Source organism: Rattus norvegicus, chromosome 7 (genome assembly GCF_036323735.1).
Source record: "Rattus norvegicus strain BN/NHsdMcwi chromosome 7, GRCr8, whole genome shotgun sequence".
In the NCBI taxonomy this organism is placed as follows: Eukaryota; Metazoa; Chordata; class Mammalia; order Rodentia; family Muridae; genus Rattus; species Rattus norvegicus.
Genome location: NC_086025.1, coordinates 35870618 through 35891090, shown reverse-complemented (window position 1 = coordinate 35891090; position 20473 = coordinate 35870618). Strand labels below are relative to the sequence as shown.

Below are 20473 nucleotides of genomic sequence, written 5' to 3'. Positions count from 1 at the left end.
CTTTCCTCCCAAGTCCCATCATTTTCTCATCACTTCGTGCCTCAGTGGCCTGGAGATCAGGCACTTGTCACTGTGTGTGCTGGCACTGCTGCTGCTGCTGCTGCTGCTATCACCTCCTAGCTCTCCACGCCCACGGTCTCATTCTCTCAGCCCACCTTTCTTACTAGGGTGATAATTCTGAAGCTCAAAGTTACTCTGTCATGGCAGAGAGCCGTCCACAGGCTCCCCCAAAGTTCATAGGGTGAATATTAATACCCTCGAGTGACCCTTCAGGGGCTCATGATTGCCTCATGACGAGTGACTGACACATCAACTTCTCTTTCCGGCCTCATCTATGATTCCTCAGCTCAATTCAAATGCTGTGGCTAAGCTGTGTTATTCAGTTCTCCGATCCATCCCCTTCTCGAGCCTTCTCATGTGCTGAGCGGGCATGCCGTGTTCCTTTTGTTGTTCTATACGTTCAGATAGTTTCAGCCTGAGTGCTGGGGACTTCTGCGATGCCTTCTCTGATTTAACCTTTCTGTCACCACCAGTTAACTCTTCAGGGTTCACACCTGTGCACACCCGCACACCCACCTCACGCTTGTACATACCACTATTCTCTGGAATTACTCCACAGCAATTCAGGCATCCTTCACTAGAACGAGCCTTTCCTTGGTACATCTCTACCGCTTGGTGTGTATGAATATGTATTCATATTCATAAGTATTCATATTCGTAAGTATGAATAGGTATTCACGACTGAGCATCTTCTGCTCATACCTCCCTCTACTCACTCTTCAAGAAATCACTTCATTTACAGTGGTTTCTCTCTGTATTACATCACCAAGCAATGCTTCAAAGAGTTCCCAGGAATCTCTGCTGCATTTGTCAGAGACTCCTTTCCTGCGTTTTCAGATGCACTGACTGACATTCTTTTGGAATGTTCTAACCTGCTGGGCTGCCACTACACCATTCGCTGGTTTCGGTGCTTCCCTCTGGTCGTTTCCTGCCTTGCTGGTAGGTTTACTGACTTTTGCCAAGTTATTTTATTAGATGTCTCGAGGCCCAGCTCTAAATCTAAAGTTTTAAGGGGTTGTACATATTTGAGTTAACACAGTACTTGCACATATTTTGAGGGCAGAGTGTGGTACTGTCACACTTGTATACAACGTATCAGATCAGGGTAGCTGTATGTGAAGATATCATCTGTGTTACTAAGCTCTCTCTTTTACTGTGTTCTCTAGAAGTCTTCTTTAGCTTGCTGCTCCATTACCACACACATGTAGAATGTCTGTTCATTCTGACTTCTACACTCCCCTTTAAGTGTATGTATGTGTGATTCTGTACACTTGCTATGTATTAACATTATCCAATGATTTTGACACATTATACTTTAAGGGGTTCATATTAACACTTGCAATCCCTTGCCTCCAGGAATCATTTTATCACTTAATAAACTAGAAACCCGGAAATGATACCTGACAATTGGATCTTCCAATCCATTTCAAACCTTATCAACTGTATCACAAAGCTCTCAAATGACTTCCATTCTCTTGATCTCCAATAATAATGGTAATTCCAGTTATATTTTATTTTTTGTCTGGATTACCAACGTATGCTCCTAACTGGTTTAATGTCTCTGCTCAGTCACTAGGAAGGTTATTTTCCAGTTGCAAAGGACAAAATGCATGGTTGGTACCTAGGATCTTCTCCAGACTGGGCTCATAATAACATCTTAAGCTGCCTAATCTCTAGGGTCCAGTCTTCCCCCACACCCCACTTCACTCTGCTTTTGGTCTTATACCAGACCAAGCGAGCCAGTCTTTGCATTAACTTCCTATCCCGCTTCTCCCTCCAACTCCCACCGAAGCTTCGACAAACACTTCGACAAACTCAAAACTTGGGGTGAGACCGGAGACTGCCTATTTGCTAAGATCCTACAAGATGATCAGGTCAACTACTCAGGGGTCAATTTGGAGGAACAAGGCTTTAGGTCTCAGGCCAGTGCCCCTCAGGAGAGTGTCTCTGATTTCACCTCACAAACGCTAGTGGTTTGGCTGATGCCCCTGAGTCAGCTTCCTGCTTGCTCCTGAAACATTTCACAGTAGCTTTTGCTCAGCACTGTAACCCACACAGTCTCCTAAGCCCCACTGACCCAGGCATATTTGTTTCTTGTGAGAGGAATATCACACACCGAATCACTCGCTGACTTAGTCTCCTTCTTTCATGATGCTGACAATGACCACAGAGTCGTTAGCTAACCACCACAGAAATCCAGCTCATCTTTGGTTAACACTCGAGGCATTTTCTAATTCTGCTGCAATTCACTCAGTTGGGGTTTGCAGAGCAATGCCCAGAGGTCCATTTGATTTCATATGTATTGACATTTGATTTGCTATATATTGACTTTTTTACTCATAGGCTGGTTGGCATTAGTAAAGTCTACCGGTATCCCAGACTCTCTTGTACATAGGAGAAGCAGAAAAGAAGGCAAACAAAAAGCAAGACAAACAAAAAGCAAGCATACCTAGGCAAATGCCAGTCACTACTGTCAGATCCGAATCGCCACCTTACTGGGAAGAATGGCTCAGAGGAGGGCAGAGGCAGGAGAAAGAGGTTTTAGTTTAACCTTACTTTTTGTCATTAAAAACGATTGCATAAGCCAGGTGTGGTATTGCATGCCTTTAATCTCAGCACTTAAAAGGCAGAAGCAGGTGGATCTGAGTTCAAGCTCAGCTCACTTTACCATAGCAAGCTACACGCAGCCAAATCTATATACTCTGCTTCTAAAGACAAATGTACAAATAAAAAGAGCCCAATTTAAATAAAAAAAATCATTGCTTAAATTCTTACTAAATCCACTTTTCCTATAGGAAAATGCTGTATGAAAATTCTATGTTAACAGCTGGACGGAAAGACTAGTACTATTGTATAAAGTAAGTTGCAGTAGGGGATATAATACAAGAGCTTAAGCGTTTAAAGCACAGGTCCAGAAGAAGCAATATCACCACTGCTCAGAGAACTGTCTGCACGGAGTGCTGAAGCCAATGCTAAAAATTACCAAGCACATTCACAAACATGCTCAGGGTCTGGATGTAAAGCCTAGATCTGTCATTTCCTTTGACTAATAAGTGACTAATAATAACCGTCACACTTAGTATCAGAAAGGAACAGCTCTTAGCACTTAATCAAATGTAACAATGCTTTCCTGAGAAAACATGATGGGTCTCTAGATGAGAAGTTTTAAATATATCCTAGTGGGTTGTGGTTTACTTTGAAATTAAAATTAAAACAACCTCTCATAATCTAACAATTAAGTTAACTTGTTGACGTGTTCGATTAAAAGTACATTTGGACCAGGCCTGGAGCCATGATTCAGTGGTTCAAGCACCGCTGACTGCTCTTCCCAGAAGACCCAGGGTCAGTCCACAGCACTATGGTGGCTCCTAACCATCCCAACTCTAGCTACAGAGGAGCTGATGCCCTCTCCTGGCCACCCAGGTACCAAGCACAAGCACATATGCAGACAAAGCACCCATACACATTAAAAAAAAAATCTTAAAATTTTTTTTTTTAGACAAAATCTTGTGTTTGAACTTATGTAATTTGTGTACCAGTGAGATTGTTTTTCTCAGGATAGGAATGGGAAAAACCTCCCCACACATCAGTACCCACGATGTAAGAATACCTGGTGTGAAGAACAGAATAAACTTTAAAGTACTGTTAATAGGAACCAGCAAGAGAGTTCAGTAAAGGTATTTGCTCTGAAGCCTACGAATTCCTGCAAGACGTCCTCTGCCCTACACACATGTAAAAAACTAACACAGTGTTAATATCAGAACGTACAGAACTGTATAAACACATAGATTTTTCTGAAAGTACAAATCTGGAAGACTATATTTTTTAGACAAATTCTTCAGCAGATATTCTAAGCACACGGCTAACTGTCTTTGCTTTATCTTAATGATGAATTTATAGTTCCACTAAAAATAAGGAATTACTAAAAAAAAGTAAGGAATTATTTTAGATTATACATGACTTCAACATGTTATAAACTATCATCCCCAGTACACGATTCCAAATTTTGAGTATCATTTAGTCGACAGTAGCCAGTTCCTGATGCTAATGACATTTAGGGTGGGTGTGTTTGACGGTCAGCCTGAGGGAGAATGAAGTAGGGCATTTTTACTGACCAGAACACTTTACATAGAACTCAGTGAATTACAGAACGAGGCTGTTCCACCGCAGGGACAAGGGAAGGACACAGCAGCGCACACTGCACTTCTGCAGTCCACGCGGGAGGGAAACTGAGTCAAAGTCCCTAAGAACCATGGCTACTCGTGACCTGAGAAGCAACCAGGGAAGAGATGGCTGGCAAGGCAAACAGCTACATTTCCCGAGTGCCGCATGTTGGTAGGAATGATGACCAAACACCAGGGACTTGCTCACAAGCTTTCCCTCCAAACAAGCTGAGGATATTTATCAAGAAAACAGAGCTGTGTTTAAAAGTGAAAGTCAGTGGGAAACAAAGTTCACTTTGCGTAAAGAAAATTGCCCTACACTAACATCATACTCACATCTACTCAACAAAGGAAATAAGCTCTGTACCTGGAGAACGGTGCTAACGATGGAGTGACAAGAATAACGAGGCCCTGAAGAATACCCTCCTTCAACCTACAGTGAGAGTCGGTGACAACAAAACCAGTGACAAATTCTCAGGTTATTCTATAGGCTAACACAGCCACAGAGTGCTCCAGTGGGCTATTTTCTGGGAACTGGCAGAATAATCTTAAAGATTATATAGAAAAAGAGGGAGAAAAGGCATTTTAAAGTCACAACAATTAACAAGTGTACCAGTGACAATAAAAGGAGGCGTGCTATTGTTATTATGAGACAGGTGGACTATACGACAGGTCAGGAAGCCACAGCCACACGTTAGGTATAAACAATGCCAGAGAAAGAGAGAGAAAGATGCATGCATTTTGGGCACAGCCCTTTATGATGAAGATAAAGTGTTAAGCTAAAGATGTGTGTCACCCAAGTACAGCACATGACAAGGACTTACATACTCTGCAAGAGCGTACAGGCAACAGGTAGCCCCTATGACCAACGACTGGATATGAGCAGCAACCCCAGGACCTCTTTCCCCATCAGCAACTCTGTCTTCTCCTCATTTCTTTCTTCCTTTTTTCCCTACCCAGAGTTACTGGGCCAGCCTTACTACATGGACTTGGTTTAAACGATGTTGGAAGGAAACTAAAACTAGGATTCTAAGTGACAAGGCAGGTGGCTGGGGTCTGAAACATTTGGGGAGCTCAATTCCTAGTAACCACATGGTGGCTCATAACCATCTGTAATGGGATCTGATGCCCTCTTCTGATGTGTCTGAAGACAGCTACAGTGTGCTCACATATGTGAAATAAATCTTTAAAAAAGAAAAAAAAGAGTTAAGACAAAAATGATGATGAGGGAAACTTATTAGTAGCTTCTACCAAAAGCTCAATCTTTTCAATTAAAATAACTTACAGATCAAATTTTAAATGAGCAAAACAATAGGAAAATGAGAAATGTATACAAAATGTATATACAAAATGTATACAAAAGACAGGCTGAAAAGCAGAGAGGAACGATAGAAATCCCTAAAAATGAAATTAACTTGGTAATATTTCCTGTTTATCAAACTTGTTAATGCTTTGCAAATTTCTAATAATCAGAGATAAACATAAGGCCAGAAAGACGGCTCAGCAGGTACAGGCATGTGCCACCACGCCTGACGACCTGAATTTATCTGAGCTCTGGAAGGCACAGAATGGAGAACCAGAACTGTCTCCCTCTGGGTATCCTCTGACTTTCATGTGCGTGTGCCTGCTCTGCCCTCCAATATGTAAATGTAATGGAGTTTGCTGTGAGATGCTGTCTCCTGGTAATGTCAGAAGCTACACCCAGAAAGTCGCAGCAATACGACTGCCCAAATGTAGGCTGAACACATCAAAGCAGACAAAGACTCGATCCTCGATCCTACACCAAGCATGTTGGCAACGGAGGAATGCTGGGGGTTCCAGGAAAAGCAAACCACTCAGGTATCCAGGGCCAAAGGGTCATCCCCGAGAACCCACGTCTATGTACCGAGTAGGTGCGATTAGGAAGAAATAATTGTATACACACACACACACACACACACACACACACACACACACACACACAAATACGCATGGGATAACAGTCAAAGAGGACATGGATTTGAAAGGGAAGAGGGAGGGGTACATGAGAGAGTCTGGAGGGAGGATGTGTGTGCTGGGAACTGAATTCTGGCTTTTTCCTAACTACTGAGCCATCTTTCCAGGAAATCCTATATATTACTACAGAGACCAAATATTTGTATACATATCTCAGCGTGGGAACTAATGCTCTGACGCTTTTTTTAAAAAGTTCCTATGCTCTTATGCAACAGTTCCTCATACAGCATAGAGAGTATTTCTTGGTACCATATCTATCTTTGGAACCGTGCTGTGAAGCAGCCTGGCACTTCTGCAAGTCATGGTATCTCCTGACAGCGGACTCCCTTTAGCCATGAGATGGAGAGCCCAGGTCAGTGGAGTGAAGACTTGCTCCCCCAGCCCAAGCCTGGAGAAGCAGGTCTCTTCTCCAGGCCTCTGGAGTCTAATAACCCAGCCTCTGCCTGGAAGACCCTACATCATGGATGAACAATGTCTGTTTCTGGCAGCATACAGCACATTTGTCTTGCCTTCTAAGTTTTTCATTTATTCATTATAGAATACAGAATTTGCTGTCGTAGAAGCATATGCCACATACAATTACAAGCACAGATTTGAAAGTCAAGTAGAGATCAAAATGTAGCTTCATTATTTGATGATCGAACGGATTTGGGTAAATGGCACTAATGAGGTTAGAGTTTGTACAGAAGGAATGGAGAAGGAACTGTATTGAATGGATAAACATACTTCCCCATTACCAAATTAAAATCCTGTTTTTTTACAAATTCTTTTCATATGGGATCTAGAGGATTTTTACTGTGACATAGAAAAATGTTAATTTTTGTTCCTTAAACTTTATTTTCAAACAGTTTCAAATTAGAGAAATGTTGCTATAAAGACAATCGAACAACAATTATAATAACAATGCAGATTCTGTAATTTTGTTATAGTTGTCATCTAGCTATCTACCTACGCTGGTAATGTTTCCCCCAAATCTTCTGACAAGCTGCTGGCATTGTGCCCTTTTACCTGGATTCTGACAATACTGTGTTCTGAGGAAAAGGTCATCCCCTGACATAATTATGGTATTACTATGAAGACCAGAAAACTTAACATTAATATTCTCATCTAACATTCAGTCTATATTGAATTTTTGTCAATTTTCACCTCTTGGTGGTGAGGTTAAACCCACTTCTCAGTAGGAAGGCCATTGCCAATCAGATGCTGTAGTACAATTCTGGAGAAAGAGTTTTCTGCACGACCAGGATTCAGCAGAGAATTACACTGGATCACCCTGCATTTTGTTGTGATTAAACCCTAAATTGCCACATGATATTCTATTGACACACTACCCTTCTATGTAACAAATACCTTTTAAAGGACACTTGTTTTATATGCTTTTCTTGTTGGTTTTATTATAAGTAATGCTGGGATAAGCATTTCTTTATAGAGATCTTTGTATTTATGTCTTATTCATTCTTTCCTGTGACCGATTATGCATCATTTAGGTTCTAACTCAACAGCATTAGCTGTAATTATTACTTTAACAGCAAAGATCTAACAGGAGGAATTCCCTACAGAGGTTTAGATGTTTATTTTTTTAAAAGAGAGCTTGGAAATGAGACGAGATAGTAAATCCACTGATCAATGACCTTTTGAAAGCTTGGGAACAAAGAAAATGACTGCTCTATCAGACCCTAGACATTCAGAGGGACCCTGTGAACCCAAACACTGCATTCCTGAGGAGGGAAGAGGAATGCTCATTAAAAAGACATTCTGGAGAGGAAGAGGAAGTGCCTGGCATTCCTGCTCCATCTCCTCTTCGACTTAAAACAAATAAGTAAAGAACCACACCACCAGAACCACAGTAACCCACCAAAATTCCCAGCGATTTGTAAAAGGCTTAAAAGTGCATGTAAAATCTGAGTCTTATCGCTCTCTCAAGGGAAGAAAAAGAAAATGCCGTAGGAATTAGAAAAAATGAAATCAAATTACTCTGAAATATTTGTCAAATGGAGAATTCAAATCATATCCGTTTGAAGTTTAAGTATTGGGACTGGCTGCCTGATCCAGCAACACTGTTCTTTATCTGGGCTTGAGGATGTATGACTGTACCACATATGAGATCTTCTATGATGTCTGACTGACCCAAAAGTAAAAGAAGAGAACTGACAAGAGACAGAAGTAAGCAAGTCTAGCTCTGGCCTCAATAGCCAAGATTATGAGTTGTCAATCTCTGGAAGCCCGGAGATTTCATAGTCATGAAACACTAAGGACTAACTAACAAAAAGTGTACTTTAGCAGGCCACTCCTCCCACCACGGAACTCACTGTCAGGGAAGCATCAGAGCCAACCTTTCTATGTAAACAGCACCCCAAAACTCAAACTCTTATGGGTACCATGCACAGAAGGGCAAAAAGTCAGGTCACTTTATTGCACAGCCCTGCAGATGGCCAGGCATTCATTCCTCTGGGTGGGCGGGAAGCTCTTCTCTCTGACATCCTCCAGGAGACAAGCATTTTCGGAGTGCTATCCCCAAGTAACTAATTTCCTGTGTGAAAGCTCACTGCTGCTCTTGCATTCCTCAGGGGGCATGTCCTCTCATCTCAGAGGATGCTGCTTTTCCACAGGAAGAGGAAGGAACCAGTTGTCACTGGATGTGTGGGCTGAGGACTGCGGGCATTTTCCGCATGCCTTCGCCTCAGCTGTGGGAACTGGGGATGCAGCTTGGATTCCCAGCCAGAGAGAAGACTGGAGGTGTCTCTGGGGTCCAGGCACAGTTTAGAAACATAGTACAGCAGGAAGTTAGAGGCAGAAATAAGATCTGCAGCTTCAACACCTCCACTGCCCAGAAATGTGCTCATTTTCTAAAGGGACTTGCAACATTTATTTACTTTGTTAGGCAGCCAATAGCAGATTACAAAGAATTCTTTTGTAGAGTTTCCTGTTTTAAAAGATACATTTAACATAGAAAAAGAAACCTCTCTTGTCACGACAGAAAAGAAACAGAACAAAGTATTAGCTAACTAGGACAATTTATAAAAATTTGATTTGTATACGATTTTTGGTAAATTCATTGAATTTCCTTTCCCTATGACTTAGAAAGTTAAAGAAGCTCAAATTAGCATTTTGGGGGAGGGAACAATACCTCAATCACACAACTTAGACTTCTTGTCATGATTTTTACTGCAGAGCAGATTACTGTGGGTGGAAAATGGCACTCCTGGCCTACACCATTTCCTTCACAGAAAGAGAAATTGAACAAAAGATAATGGGAGCTCCATGCAGAGAAAGGATGGCATGTTCCTTTAACACACCAAACACTCCTGTTGATGCTGCTTTAAAATCAGTTTCAAAGTGCACAAGGGAAGGGACAGTTTGGCGCTGAAAGCTTTAGCAGTTTCCACAATACATGCCAGTGCTTAAAACATTTATTTAGTTACATTATCTTCGTGGATGTTTTGTCTGCATGCAGAAGGGGATGTGGGTGCCCTGGAACTGGAGTTACAGATAGTTGTTAGCGGTCAATGTGGGTGCTGGGAATTGAACTTCGAGTACTTTGGAAGAGAAACCAGTGCTCCTAACACGCTCTCCAGCCTGCATGTGCATTTTAAGCGGTAAAAGTTATACATTTTAGTTTAGAGACACTTGAATTTGCAGACACTGTGTTCTTTCAAATAAGTCCTTCCGAAGCTTTGCTTACATAAGCAGTTAGAAACTGAAATAACTCTGAACTAGTTACACAATGTTGTCTAGTAACCAGGATGTACTGTTGCCACAACACCCGTGGAAATATTCTGTCTGCAAGTCTACTCTCCCTGTGTCCACAGATGTGTCAATACAATATTATTTTGTAGGTAGTATGTACCATATGGTCCATGAAAGTGGGCAACCGTTCTCTTCCCTCAAATAGGCTGATGTAAAAAATCTTCTGCAAAAGAGAAACCAAATGTGCTTTGCTGAGAAACTCAAATCTACATGGCATTTAGCAGGGCACTTCCCGAAGTCACAGAAAAAGGCAGAGAATTTCCTTCCCCTGATTCTAGAACCTAAGATAAGAAAACTACAATGATTTTTCTGCCCATGGCTCTTTGTCAAGATGAGGCTGAGCCAGAAGATATTTCCAGCTGCCCTGGGATTATTCAGGGCTACACCTTACTGTCCCCTGGGAGAGGAGATAGGGAATCCCGCAACTGACATCCAATCTGTCAGGAAATCCTCTTGGCTCTGCCTTCAAAATATCTTCAGAAGCTTGCCATCTCTGACCCCCTCCCTTGCTCCTGCCTAGTGTCAAGCCACCACTGTCTGAGGTTATTATTTCCTTAGTTTCCTAGTTCCTTGTCCCAGTGCCACACTTACTCAGATGGCACCTGCCATGCGACAGATGTCTGGACCACATTCCTGCAGCCTCGTGCCTTGCCCGAAGTGCTTTTCTTTACTTTGTAGTGTTTTGATCCACTGCCCTAAAAAGTCTATGTTTTTAATCTGAGACGTGCCTGTTTCTCTGAGCTTTTCTGCACAGGTTTTAATTTATTGCTTCTTTTTCTTTAAAGCTGAGAATGGGGAATGACACAGAGAAGTATGTATGTAAGCGGGTATCCTCAGTTAATATTTACTGAGAGACATGGATGGAGATGAGCACACATCTCTCCAGGGCTTGCTCAAATCTGCCACCTGTTGGTACGGCAATGTAAAGGACCTAAAGGTGCCACGCATGGGGGGGGGGGGGGGGGCTAAGGCAAGACATTCACAAGTTTAAGCTCCAAAGTCAGCTCAGGGAGGGAGGAACTAAGCAGGGACAGAGTGGGTGTAGGGCTGGGGGCTGGGGGGACAGGATGCAGGGAGCAGAGAGATCAGAAGTAGATTAGTGTGTGTTTTATTATCATGGTACACACTTTCAAAAAAAATTGAAGGAAGGACTATATTAAACCTTGCTTTCTTACTGAAATATTCCAGTTTACAAACAACAATAACAAATAGTATCCTCTGTCAGGCCAAGGGCTGATTTCTCTTGGACGAGTCTTCTCGTCTTCCCCAGGTGACTAACACTCACCTCAGGAACACGAGAACTCTCACGTTAACATGTTCCCTCGACAGTGGTCGTGCTTTCGCCTGCCCAGTGTGGGTGTGGCTGAGGCAACTCAGCGGAGCTCTCTGCCATGCTTCTGTGGACAGCCTGTCTTTATCTCGGCTAATGGGTTAGAGAACTGCACATTCTGAGATTTTTTTTCTATAATGTAACTAACTCTCAGTTTATTATAAACAGTTACTTTGATCTGAAATGCTGTCTCCAACTCTAAAGAAAGGCATATGTTGTATTTACACTATACGTCCTGGTCAGGAAAGAGATAAAGACACCATCCCAGTTCTTGGGAAAGGATTTGGTGTTTTGGCAATCCAAAGAACAACTGTGGAGTGCTGACCTCATTTTGTTCACCTACTTGTAGGACAAATAATAAACCTAACACATTAAAACGTAAGGCTAAATTGTGGGTGGTGGCCCAGACCTTTAATCTCAGCACTTGTGAGGCAGAAGCAGAGGGATCTCTGAGTTAGAGGCCAGCCTGGTCTACAGAGGGAGTTCCAGGACTGCCTGGGGCTATACAGAAGAACCCAGCCTCAAAAAACAAAACAAAAACAAACAAAAATCCACAAACAACAACAACAACAACAACCTCAGACCCTGACAACAAACCTTAAGACTATAATTTACCTGAAGGTAACAGGTCTCTCTCTCTCTCTCTCTCTCTCTCTCTCTCTCTCTCTCTCTCTCTCTCTCTGCCTGTGTCTGTCGTCTGTCTGTCTGTCTGTCTGTCTGTCTGTCTGTAGGTAGCATATGTAGGTAAACATGGAAACCAGAGGTCAAATTCAGGTGCCATTCTTGGAAGTCATTCACTTTGTCTTTTGAGATTAGGTCTCTACCTGGCCTGGACCTTGCCAACTAGGCTAGACCGTCTGGTCACTGAGCCCCGATACCCTCATATCCAGGCTCTCCTCAGCTCTAGGATTACTGGCTCTCCCCACTACACCCAGCTTTATACACGGTTTTTGAGAATTCAGATCCCCCTGCTTCCATGGCACGTACTTTACAGACAGAGCTATCTCTTTAGTTCTCCAGTCTTATTCCTATTTGAGGAGAGTGGCAAAGTGACTCTGGAACACCCTACCTGTGCAGCCACATCGTAGATGGTAGATGCTAAATGGCTATGAATAATCTCCTCCCAGGTTAGCGATGGAGCTCAGGGTTTCAAGCATGCTAGCAAAACCTCAACTGCTGGGCTATTCCTACCCATCTCTGACTCAAAATTTGATGGCAGACCCATGGCCCATTTCTGTGAAAATATTAAGACTCAACCAGAACCCTAAAGAAAAAATTCTTTAAAAAGCCAAAAAATTATATAGGTGACTTGAATGAATCAAAATAAAATTAAGGTATTTGAGAAGATAAACAGTTTAAAACCATGTCTATATGGTATATGGTATATGGTATATAGTATATGGTAGCCAATACTAACCTTTTGCAGAGAAACACCTGGGGGGTGGGAGCAACTGTGCTTTAAAAATACAGATTGGTAACAACTGATTTTGATGGGCAAATATTATATCAAAATTTCTGTCAGGCATCAGAGACAGAAGTGCAAGCCACAAAGATGCCACCGTTACACTGCATGCCTAACTTCCTCTCCACAGGGAGACACGAGAGGGCCGCTAAGACTCACTTTAGTGTAGCTTCTGTGTGCTGGGCAAACTGCTATAGACACACGTTCCCAGCCCTTTGTCTCTCCAAGTCTTTACTATATAGTTCAGATAGCCTCAAACGCAAAACCTCCTGCCCCTGACTTCTGAATTCTAAATTAGAATGTGCCATGGTGCTTGGCATGGCTACTTTTAAAATCATCCCTTAGAATCTTTCTTGTAAAGTGAAGTCACTGATATTCGACTGGCTCTGTTTCAAAAAGGCATTTTCACATTTCTCAGGCCAGTGCTCCCTTCTTGTGGACAACTGACTGTTTTATGGAGTGCTCCCCTCTTGTGGATGACACTCCTACATCAAAGTCCCACGCATACCACATAAACTAGCTGACTCTGGTTCCCCTGGGTTATCTTCAAGGGATAAGTACCCTTTTGTTCTAGCTGGTGACAAGCCCACCTTCATAGCAAACTCTTGAGAACACTTAGAGTCTTCAAGTCGGGAAGTTTTTGTGTGTTTGCTTGTTTGTTTATTTTTTTGCTTTTTGAATACACTGTAGCTATTTTCAAACACACCAGAAGAGGGCATCAATCCCATTACAGAGTGTTGTGAGCCACCAGGTGGTTGCTAGGAATTGAACTCATGACGTTTAGAAGAGCAGTCAGTGCTCTTAACTGATGAGCTATCTCTCCAGCCCCAAGTCATGAGTCTTTGCAAAGCTTAAAGGGTACTTGGCAGGGAGAGTATGTCTCAAAAAGTAGAACAAAAACCCTGAGATAGTTTCTAGGTCAGGAGCACTAAATTTTAGCCTGCTAGTTAGGTCACAAGCTGCCTATCTCCAGGATACAAAGTCAGCTCACTGGAATATATAAGGTCAATGTCATGGGCTGTGTCAAATTCATTGAAGACTAACTACGGCAAAGCTCTGTGCCAAGTTTCAGATAGCTGGTTAACGTTTAGTTAAATTCCACTGCACAAGTCGCTCCTTCGTGCGGAAATGCTGCTGGGTTATAGATGTGAGCACAGTAAGCACAGATCAGCTCCACCAGACTCACGCCTTCCCTTTCACAGTGAGCGCCTGCTTGCTGCTGTGTGGCTCTTGTCACTGCATCTTCTCAGAGAAGAACATTAACTAACGATGAAAGGACACTTCATAACTGGAGAACTGGAGCACTTCCTCAGTGCAGGCAGAACTCCTTTGCACCAGATACTCTTCTTGGCATCTGCTAGAGTCGATATGTCAGGCTGTGTTTCTTTAAAGTTTTACCCACAATACTGAACTAAATGGACAGCTTAGCAGCAATGCTGTCAAAGGCAGCGCTGTTCTTCCTGCTCTTCGAGCAGGGCTTGCACTAATCATCAGGTTACTGTGATTGGTGTAGAAGAGAGGGCAACTCAGAAGGTAAAAGGCTCAAGTTGTTTCTGAAGCCTTCAGATGCTCAAACTATAAAACACACAGATAACTTTTATAAACATAAATCTAAGTATTAGGGATACTTCATTTCTGGACAACCCATTGGGAATAACAAAACAGAGCGGAGGAATTGCCATCTTCGAGCAGTGGAGCAGAGCCTGCTCTGTGACAGCAGTGTAGGGGCCCAGGGCAGGGAGCAGGGCACAGCGAGCAGAGGACAGGGGCCAGCGGGTGGAGGCCAGGGGGAGCAGGCAACAGGGTAGGCAGGAAGTAGGGGGCAGGGAACAGGGAGAAGACAGCAGGGAGCAAGTGGGGGGCGAGAGGGGCAGAGGGAGGAAGGCAGGAGGCAGGGGACAGGGTAGCAGGGTAGCAAGGAATTAAGTAGGGAGGGTGAATTAGACGGAGTTTAATGTCTTCAAAGGTAAAACTGTTCTGGAAATGGTTGCTGCTCCCCCTGGTGGTTTTTTAGAAACTTAGAAATGACTTTGCTGTGCTGAAATGTTAGGTTGCCAGAGTTCACATTTTATTCCTGACTCTTACAGGAAATAGACTGTGATAAATGGTTTAACAATGCTTAAGTTAAAGAAAAATGACTTACTGTGGTTGAATCAAAAGAAAGGACATCCACAACTGGGGGAGAAGAACTGTGCAAGTCCATTACCTCAAGTTTTGGATTGATCTGTGTGCACACGTAAAACAAGTTAATGTGATATCTTTTCTCATAAGGGACCGATACTAAAGAACCACAGAGTATTTATAATATATTCTAAAAATAATGCATGTACTCATTGATAAAGACACAAATATTGGCAAAATATGAATTCACTAACCCTACCAACATTTATGATATTGACAATGTTGAACTTAGGCAAGAAATGGTCATTTTCATATTTTAAAAGCAATGTAATTCACCTACAGAGGAATATTAAAATAGAAAGACCCACCTCAAGAAATGCAGAAAATATCCTAGCCAGTACATTAAAACAAGAAGAAATAGAATGTTAAGATGTAAGAACCAGAGAGGAAATTATAAACTTTCATTTAAAAAACGCAGTGATTACCAATGGAGAACTAAGCAGAATCTACTTCTGAGTCCCCAGCCCCACTAAGAGAACCAAAGGACACTGTTAACCCCACTCAACGCACAAACCCAAATGGATTTCAACATGAACTTAAAATACAGATAGTATTAGAAGGGCATGTGTAATACTATAAAACTGAAGAAAATCCGCCAGGAATGCATGTGAAATTTTAAGACATCATTGACATGAAAGTTTCAGGTAAACAAAGCTATACTGTGGATGGCTTGGAAGCAGGCCAAATAGTAAGAAGAAACCAATAGTAAGATTCAATGGCATCAGTCTACAGCACGGATGATGGACCGTTTTAAAAACTGGCAAGGAACACAGATCCCAGCTAGGAGGGGATGGCAGGAGGTGAGCGGAACCCAAATGTGATGAACAACCAGTAAGACCAGCAAGAGTAAACAACTACAGTCATTGTTCAACCAGAGGTGGAGAAGAGCATCTGAAAAACCAGAAAAGCAGAAGCTGCCAGCGAGGGGAAAGGCACTTGTGATCACAGCTGCTGTGGGAGAGTTGTGCCGCCATGAGGATCATTACGATGTTGAATACAGGAACGGGCGGATATCTAAAATCTATACACAAGCTTATCCACGGAAATGTAGAAAACAGAAATTCCATGAAAACATCTACAGACGTGAGACCCTAATGGCTAATGGGCTTGCCTTCATAAACTCATTATCCGAGGGAAAAGTGGAAACGGTAAGAAACACCATTGCAAACACCAGAGTGCTCCTCCATATTGTCAGCAGTGCGCATAGCACTTTGTAACCAACGCTAAGCTATACTGTAGAGACTGGCTGTGAGGTAAAGTCACTGAGACACCACACGGCAGTGAAGTCGAGGAGAACACAGCTCTGCACACTATATAAGTAGGTCAGGTCACGTTATACATACATCTCAGGGTTTTTTTTTTATATGAAATAAAAAGGCAAGTTACAGTAAAACATACTCAATACAACTCCATTTACCTCAAAGTTTCTGACCGTTCAAAGCTAAACAGTATTTAATTAAAGATTTGAAAATACCTGTGTAGTAAAATTACAGAGAAAGAAGAATGATTTCCTGGATCGATGACTACCTCCGAGGGAAGTCATTTTTAAATTCAAAGGTTGCAGGGCAAACCAAAAAAAAAAAAAAAAAAAAAAAAAAAAAAAAAAAAAAAAAAAAAAAAGCAGTCATCTTTAGTTCAAAGACGAGAGCCAAAGAGCACCCAGACTGCAGGACCAACCGGACAGCACTTGGTACACTCAGGGCCAGAAAGGAACTCTAGCTGATGGCCCAGCCACAAGGACTTTAGAAAGGAAACACAGCTTAACACGGCTTCTCCACACCAAAATAAAAACAAAATACACTTCAGAAAGCAAGTCATAGACACAGGGTGCAATAAAGACCCCACCCCCACCCCCACCAGCCGAGCACAGCCATAGTGCAAATGAACAAATGTCCAGGGACAGGAAAAGAGACAGAAACAGATTGGAGTTGACAAAGGCCAGATTACAAAGAAATTTGGGGGAACCGTGAGGCTGGAGTTTAAGTGCTTTAGAGAGACCCACTGGGGAGAGCCACTGGACACTGCTTTCCCTGTGGGCTGAGCTCCCAGCAAGAAGAGTGATCGACTGAGGGATTGAAGGCACTCGGTCTGGAGGACAGAGCTGTACCTTGGGTTAGATTTATGTATGTGTATGTGTGAGGACGTGCACACTTACACACGTGATTGCACCATGGCACATGTGTGGAGGCTGGAGGACAATCTGTGAGATTTGGATCTTTCTTTCCACCGAGTGGATCCGGGATTGGAATCAGGTTGGCAGGCAGCGCTGCAGAAACCTTTACCTGCGGAGGTCGCTTGCTGGCCTGGTTGAGGACCGACCTCACCATGGCTATGCACCACAAGCTGGCCTCACTCTCAGTCCCTTTCCCTTTGACTCTCAAGTGTTGGGATTACAGACACATGTGCCACCATGCTTAGTCCCCTAGCTGCTGTTTTAGGAATATATCTTCTAATTATCCAGCCCACTGTGTTACAGTGGAGGTGCCTGACTGTAAGACATGGTAAAGGGGGGAGAAGAATGGAGGAAAGCTCGCTTAGTTGGCCAACACTTCTTCCTTCCTGCCGTTTTCCAGTAGAAAACCAACACTTCCTCATCCATTTCTGTAAAGAGGAGATACCACAGACCTCACGCTTTTGTCTTAGGCAAAATAGACACTGTTATCTTTTCTCTGCTGCCACCTAGTGTAGGTATAGAGAAGCACACTGACTTAGCTTTGCTCTGGAAACAAACTGCTCAGAAGGTTTAAGTCTTAAACAAGGAAAGAATCGGCCCCTCCTGTAGAAAAATCTTTGACTTTCTACAAGTTTGGAACTTATGTAACTAATAGCATTTTATTACACTGAAGAACAAATTCCTCTACGTAAACCAAGTAGCCTTGAAATGGAGTGGATTGAGAGGTGGGCTCTCATTACCTGAACAGAGGGGCAATTGAGAAGGAGGCTGTATGGAATCTTGAAGGTACCCGCCCCCCCCACCTCTGGCCTAAGGGTCTACATCACCAAGCTCGAGAACATACATTCCAACACAGGCTGTAATGTTTCCGTAGACTACACATTCCTGAAGGACAGGGGATGAGCCCTTAAAGCAAGGACCTCCAGCACAGAGACACGCTAGTGTCTACTGACAGGGCCAGATTTGAGCTCTTATTAAACCAAAGCACTGCCATAGATGGGCAGAGCTGCACAGTGGGCCAGAGTTCCGGCATCATCAGCTACTAGCCTCAGCATCTACTCACCTGAATTCTCATGTGCATAAAAGCATTACTGACTTTCAATGTTTACAGCCCTATTATATAACTGATGTAAAGACATAGAAAAATACTATATAGGCTTAAGTAATTGTTACTATTATTAGTGTCATGTAAGCTCCTCAAAACAATGTATGTAGTTCAGCTAGAATTAAAATATAGAATTGGTAGACAGGAAATTATACTTTCATACCCAATGGTAATGTCTTTAACCTCATTAGCAGACTAAAGTAGATCATGACCTAAGATTTGAAGATTTCTATTAATCATGATAGAATTTTCACCAATAAATCTTGGTTAGGATATCATAAAATATTTAGTTATATAAAAAGGATTGTTCCGTTCTACAAAGCAACACAGAATTTCATTCATAATTTGTAGATGATGGTGCTATTCAAGTAGCCATTCTGAAGTTGAAAGCAATCAAGATAATTCTTTCATTAATGATTTTGACTTAACTGCAATCCCTTCTAATATTATGCTCCCTAGTCTTACAGGGATCTATTGTGACCACTTAGGAGGTTGTCCTGTTTTCCCACTGTCTTAGTTAGGGTTTTCACTGCTGTAAAGAGATACAATGACCAAAGTAACTCTTGTAAGACAGCATTTAACAGGGGTTAGCTTACTGGTTCTGAGATTCAGTCCATTAATCATCACAGCAGGAAGCATGGCAGTGTACAGGCAGACAAAAGGAAAACACAAGACTGGCTCACAGGCAACTAGGAGGAGGGTTTCAAAGGCCACCCCCACAGTCTTACACATCCTCCAACAAGACCACACCTCCAAATAGTGCCAATCCCTGGGCCAAGGATTTTCAAACCACCACATTCCACTCCCTGGCCTCCTAGGCTTTTTCAAACATATGAGTCTATGGGGGCCATACCTAAACATAGCATAATACAAAATACATTTAGTCGAACTTCCAAAGTCCCATAGTTTATAGGAGTCTCAACAATGTTCAAACTCCAAAGTTCCAAGTCTCTTCTGAGATTCATCCAGTTGCTTAATTGTAATCCTGTATACAATCAAAATAAAAAGCTGATCATATACCTCCAACATCACAGGACATACATTACCATTCCAAAATGTCATAGTGAGGAACTAGTGGACAAAAGCAAGACTAAAAGCTAACTGTGCAAACTCCAAACTCTGCATCTCCATCCATGTCTGATGATAAAGTGCTCTTCAGATCTCCAACTTCTTTCAGCTTTGATGACTGCAACACACTTCTTGGGTTGGTTCCACTCCCTGTTAGCAGCTTTCTTCAGCAGGTATTCTGCAGTTCTAACATCTCTAACATTTTGGAGTATCCAAGGCAACATCAACTTCACAGCTTCTTGTTTCAATGTCTGGTATCCACACATGATCGTCTGGGCTCCTCCAAAGGCTTTGGGTTACTTCTCCAGCTCTGTCATCTGTAGCACCCTGACTCCACTTCACTGCTGCTGCTGTTCTTGGTGATCAATCCATGGTACTGGCATCTCCAATACACTGGGGTCTTCTACTGCAACTAGGCTTCACCAATAGCTTCTCACAGGCTCTCTTCATGGTGGCAAGCCTCAACTTCTTTGCATGACTACTTCATTCCTGGGCTGTCAACTGCAGCTGAGGCTGTACTTTCTCCAATGGCCTTCCAGGGCCTCTCACAGTGCCAAGTCTCAGCTGCTCTCCATGACTCCTTCATGTCTTCAAAACCTGTACCACCTGGGTGACTCTTACACATTACCAAGTCCAGCTGCAGCACGAGGTACAACCTTGGATATCTCTGAACATAGCTTTCAGAAAACAATTCCCAGAAGATTTCACCTGAGTGAAGCTGGTTTCTTCTGTTGGTTTCTTAGCTCCAGCTAACCAGCATCAATTGTCCCAGTAGCCCCTTCTATTCTTGACTCTAAAGCCAGATCCACATGGCCAAAGCTGCCAAGTTCTGCTGCTTGCTGGAGCTGGAACACAGCCCCCTTTGTTCTAGTACACCCTTCATTGCCTAAGCTTGGCTGTCCTGCAACTTGCTCTGTAAACAGACCTTGAATGTAGATTTGTATGCCTCTGTCTCCTGAGTTCTAGGATTACAGGTATGTACCATACATCTGGACCTAAGCTTTTTCTACTTGGAACCTGATCTGTATCAGACTGGCCTTGACCTCAAGAGACCTGCTTGCCTCTGTCTCCTGGGATTAAAGGTGTGTATCACTAGGCCTGGGCCTAAGCTTTTCATGGCCACAGTTCCTCAAGATACAGATGAAAATCTTCCATTTCTGGATTGTAGTTCATTCCAGATTAAAAGTCC

The 20473-nt window shown here is 42.7% G+C and overlaps 1 protein-coding gene across 5 annotated transcripts in view; it reads right to left on the bottom strand.

Annotated features, from left to right (window-relative positions):
* Positions 1–20473, bottom strand: part of Poc1b (POC1 centriolar protein B) — a 101811-nt gene that overhangs the window by 21481 nt on the left and 59857 nt on the right. For 4 of the 5 annotated variants that reach the window (XM_063262850.1, XM_039080110.2, NM_001398583.1 and 1 more), the window contains one exon: positions 14901–14981. The exons of the other annotated variant lie outside the window; for it this stretch is intronic. In XM_063262850.1, the coding sequence (XP_063118920.1) occupies positions 14901–14981 (81 nt within the window). The remainder of the gene's footprint in view (positions 1–14900; positions 14982–20473) is intronic. 5 annotated transcript variants of the gene reach the window in all.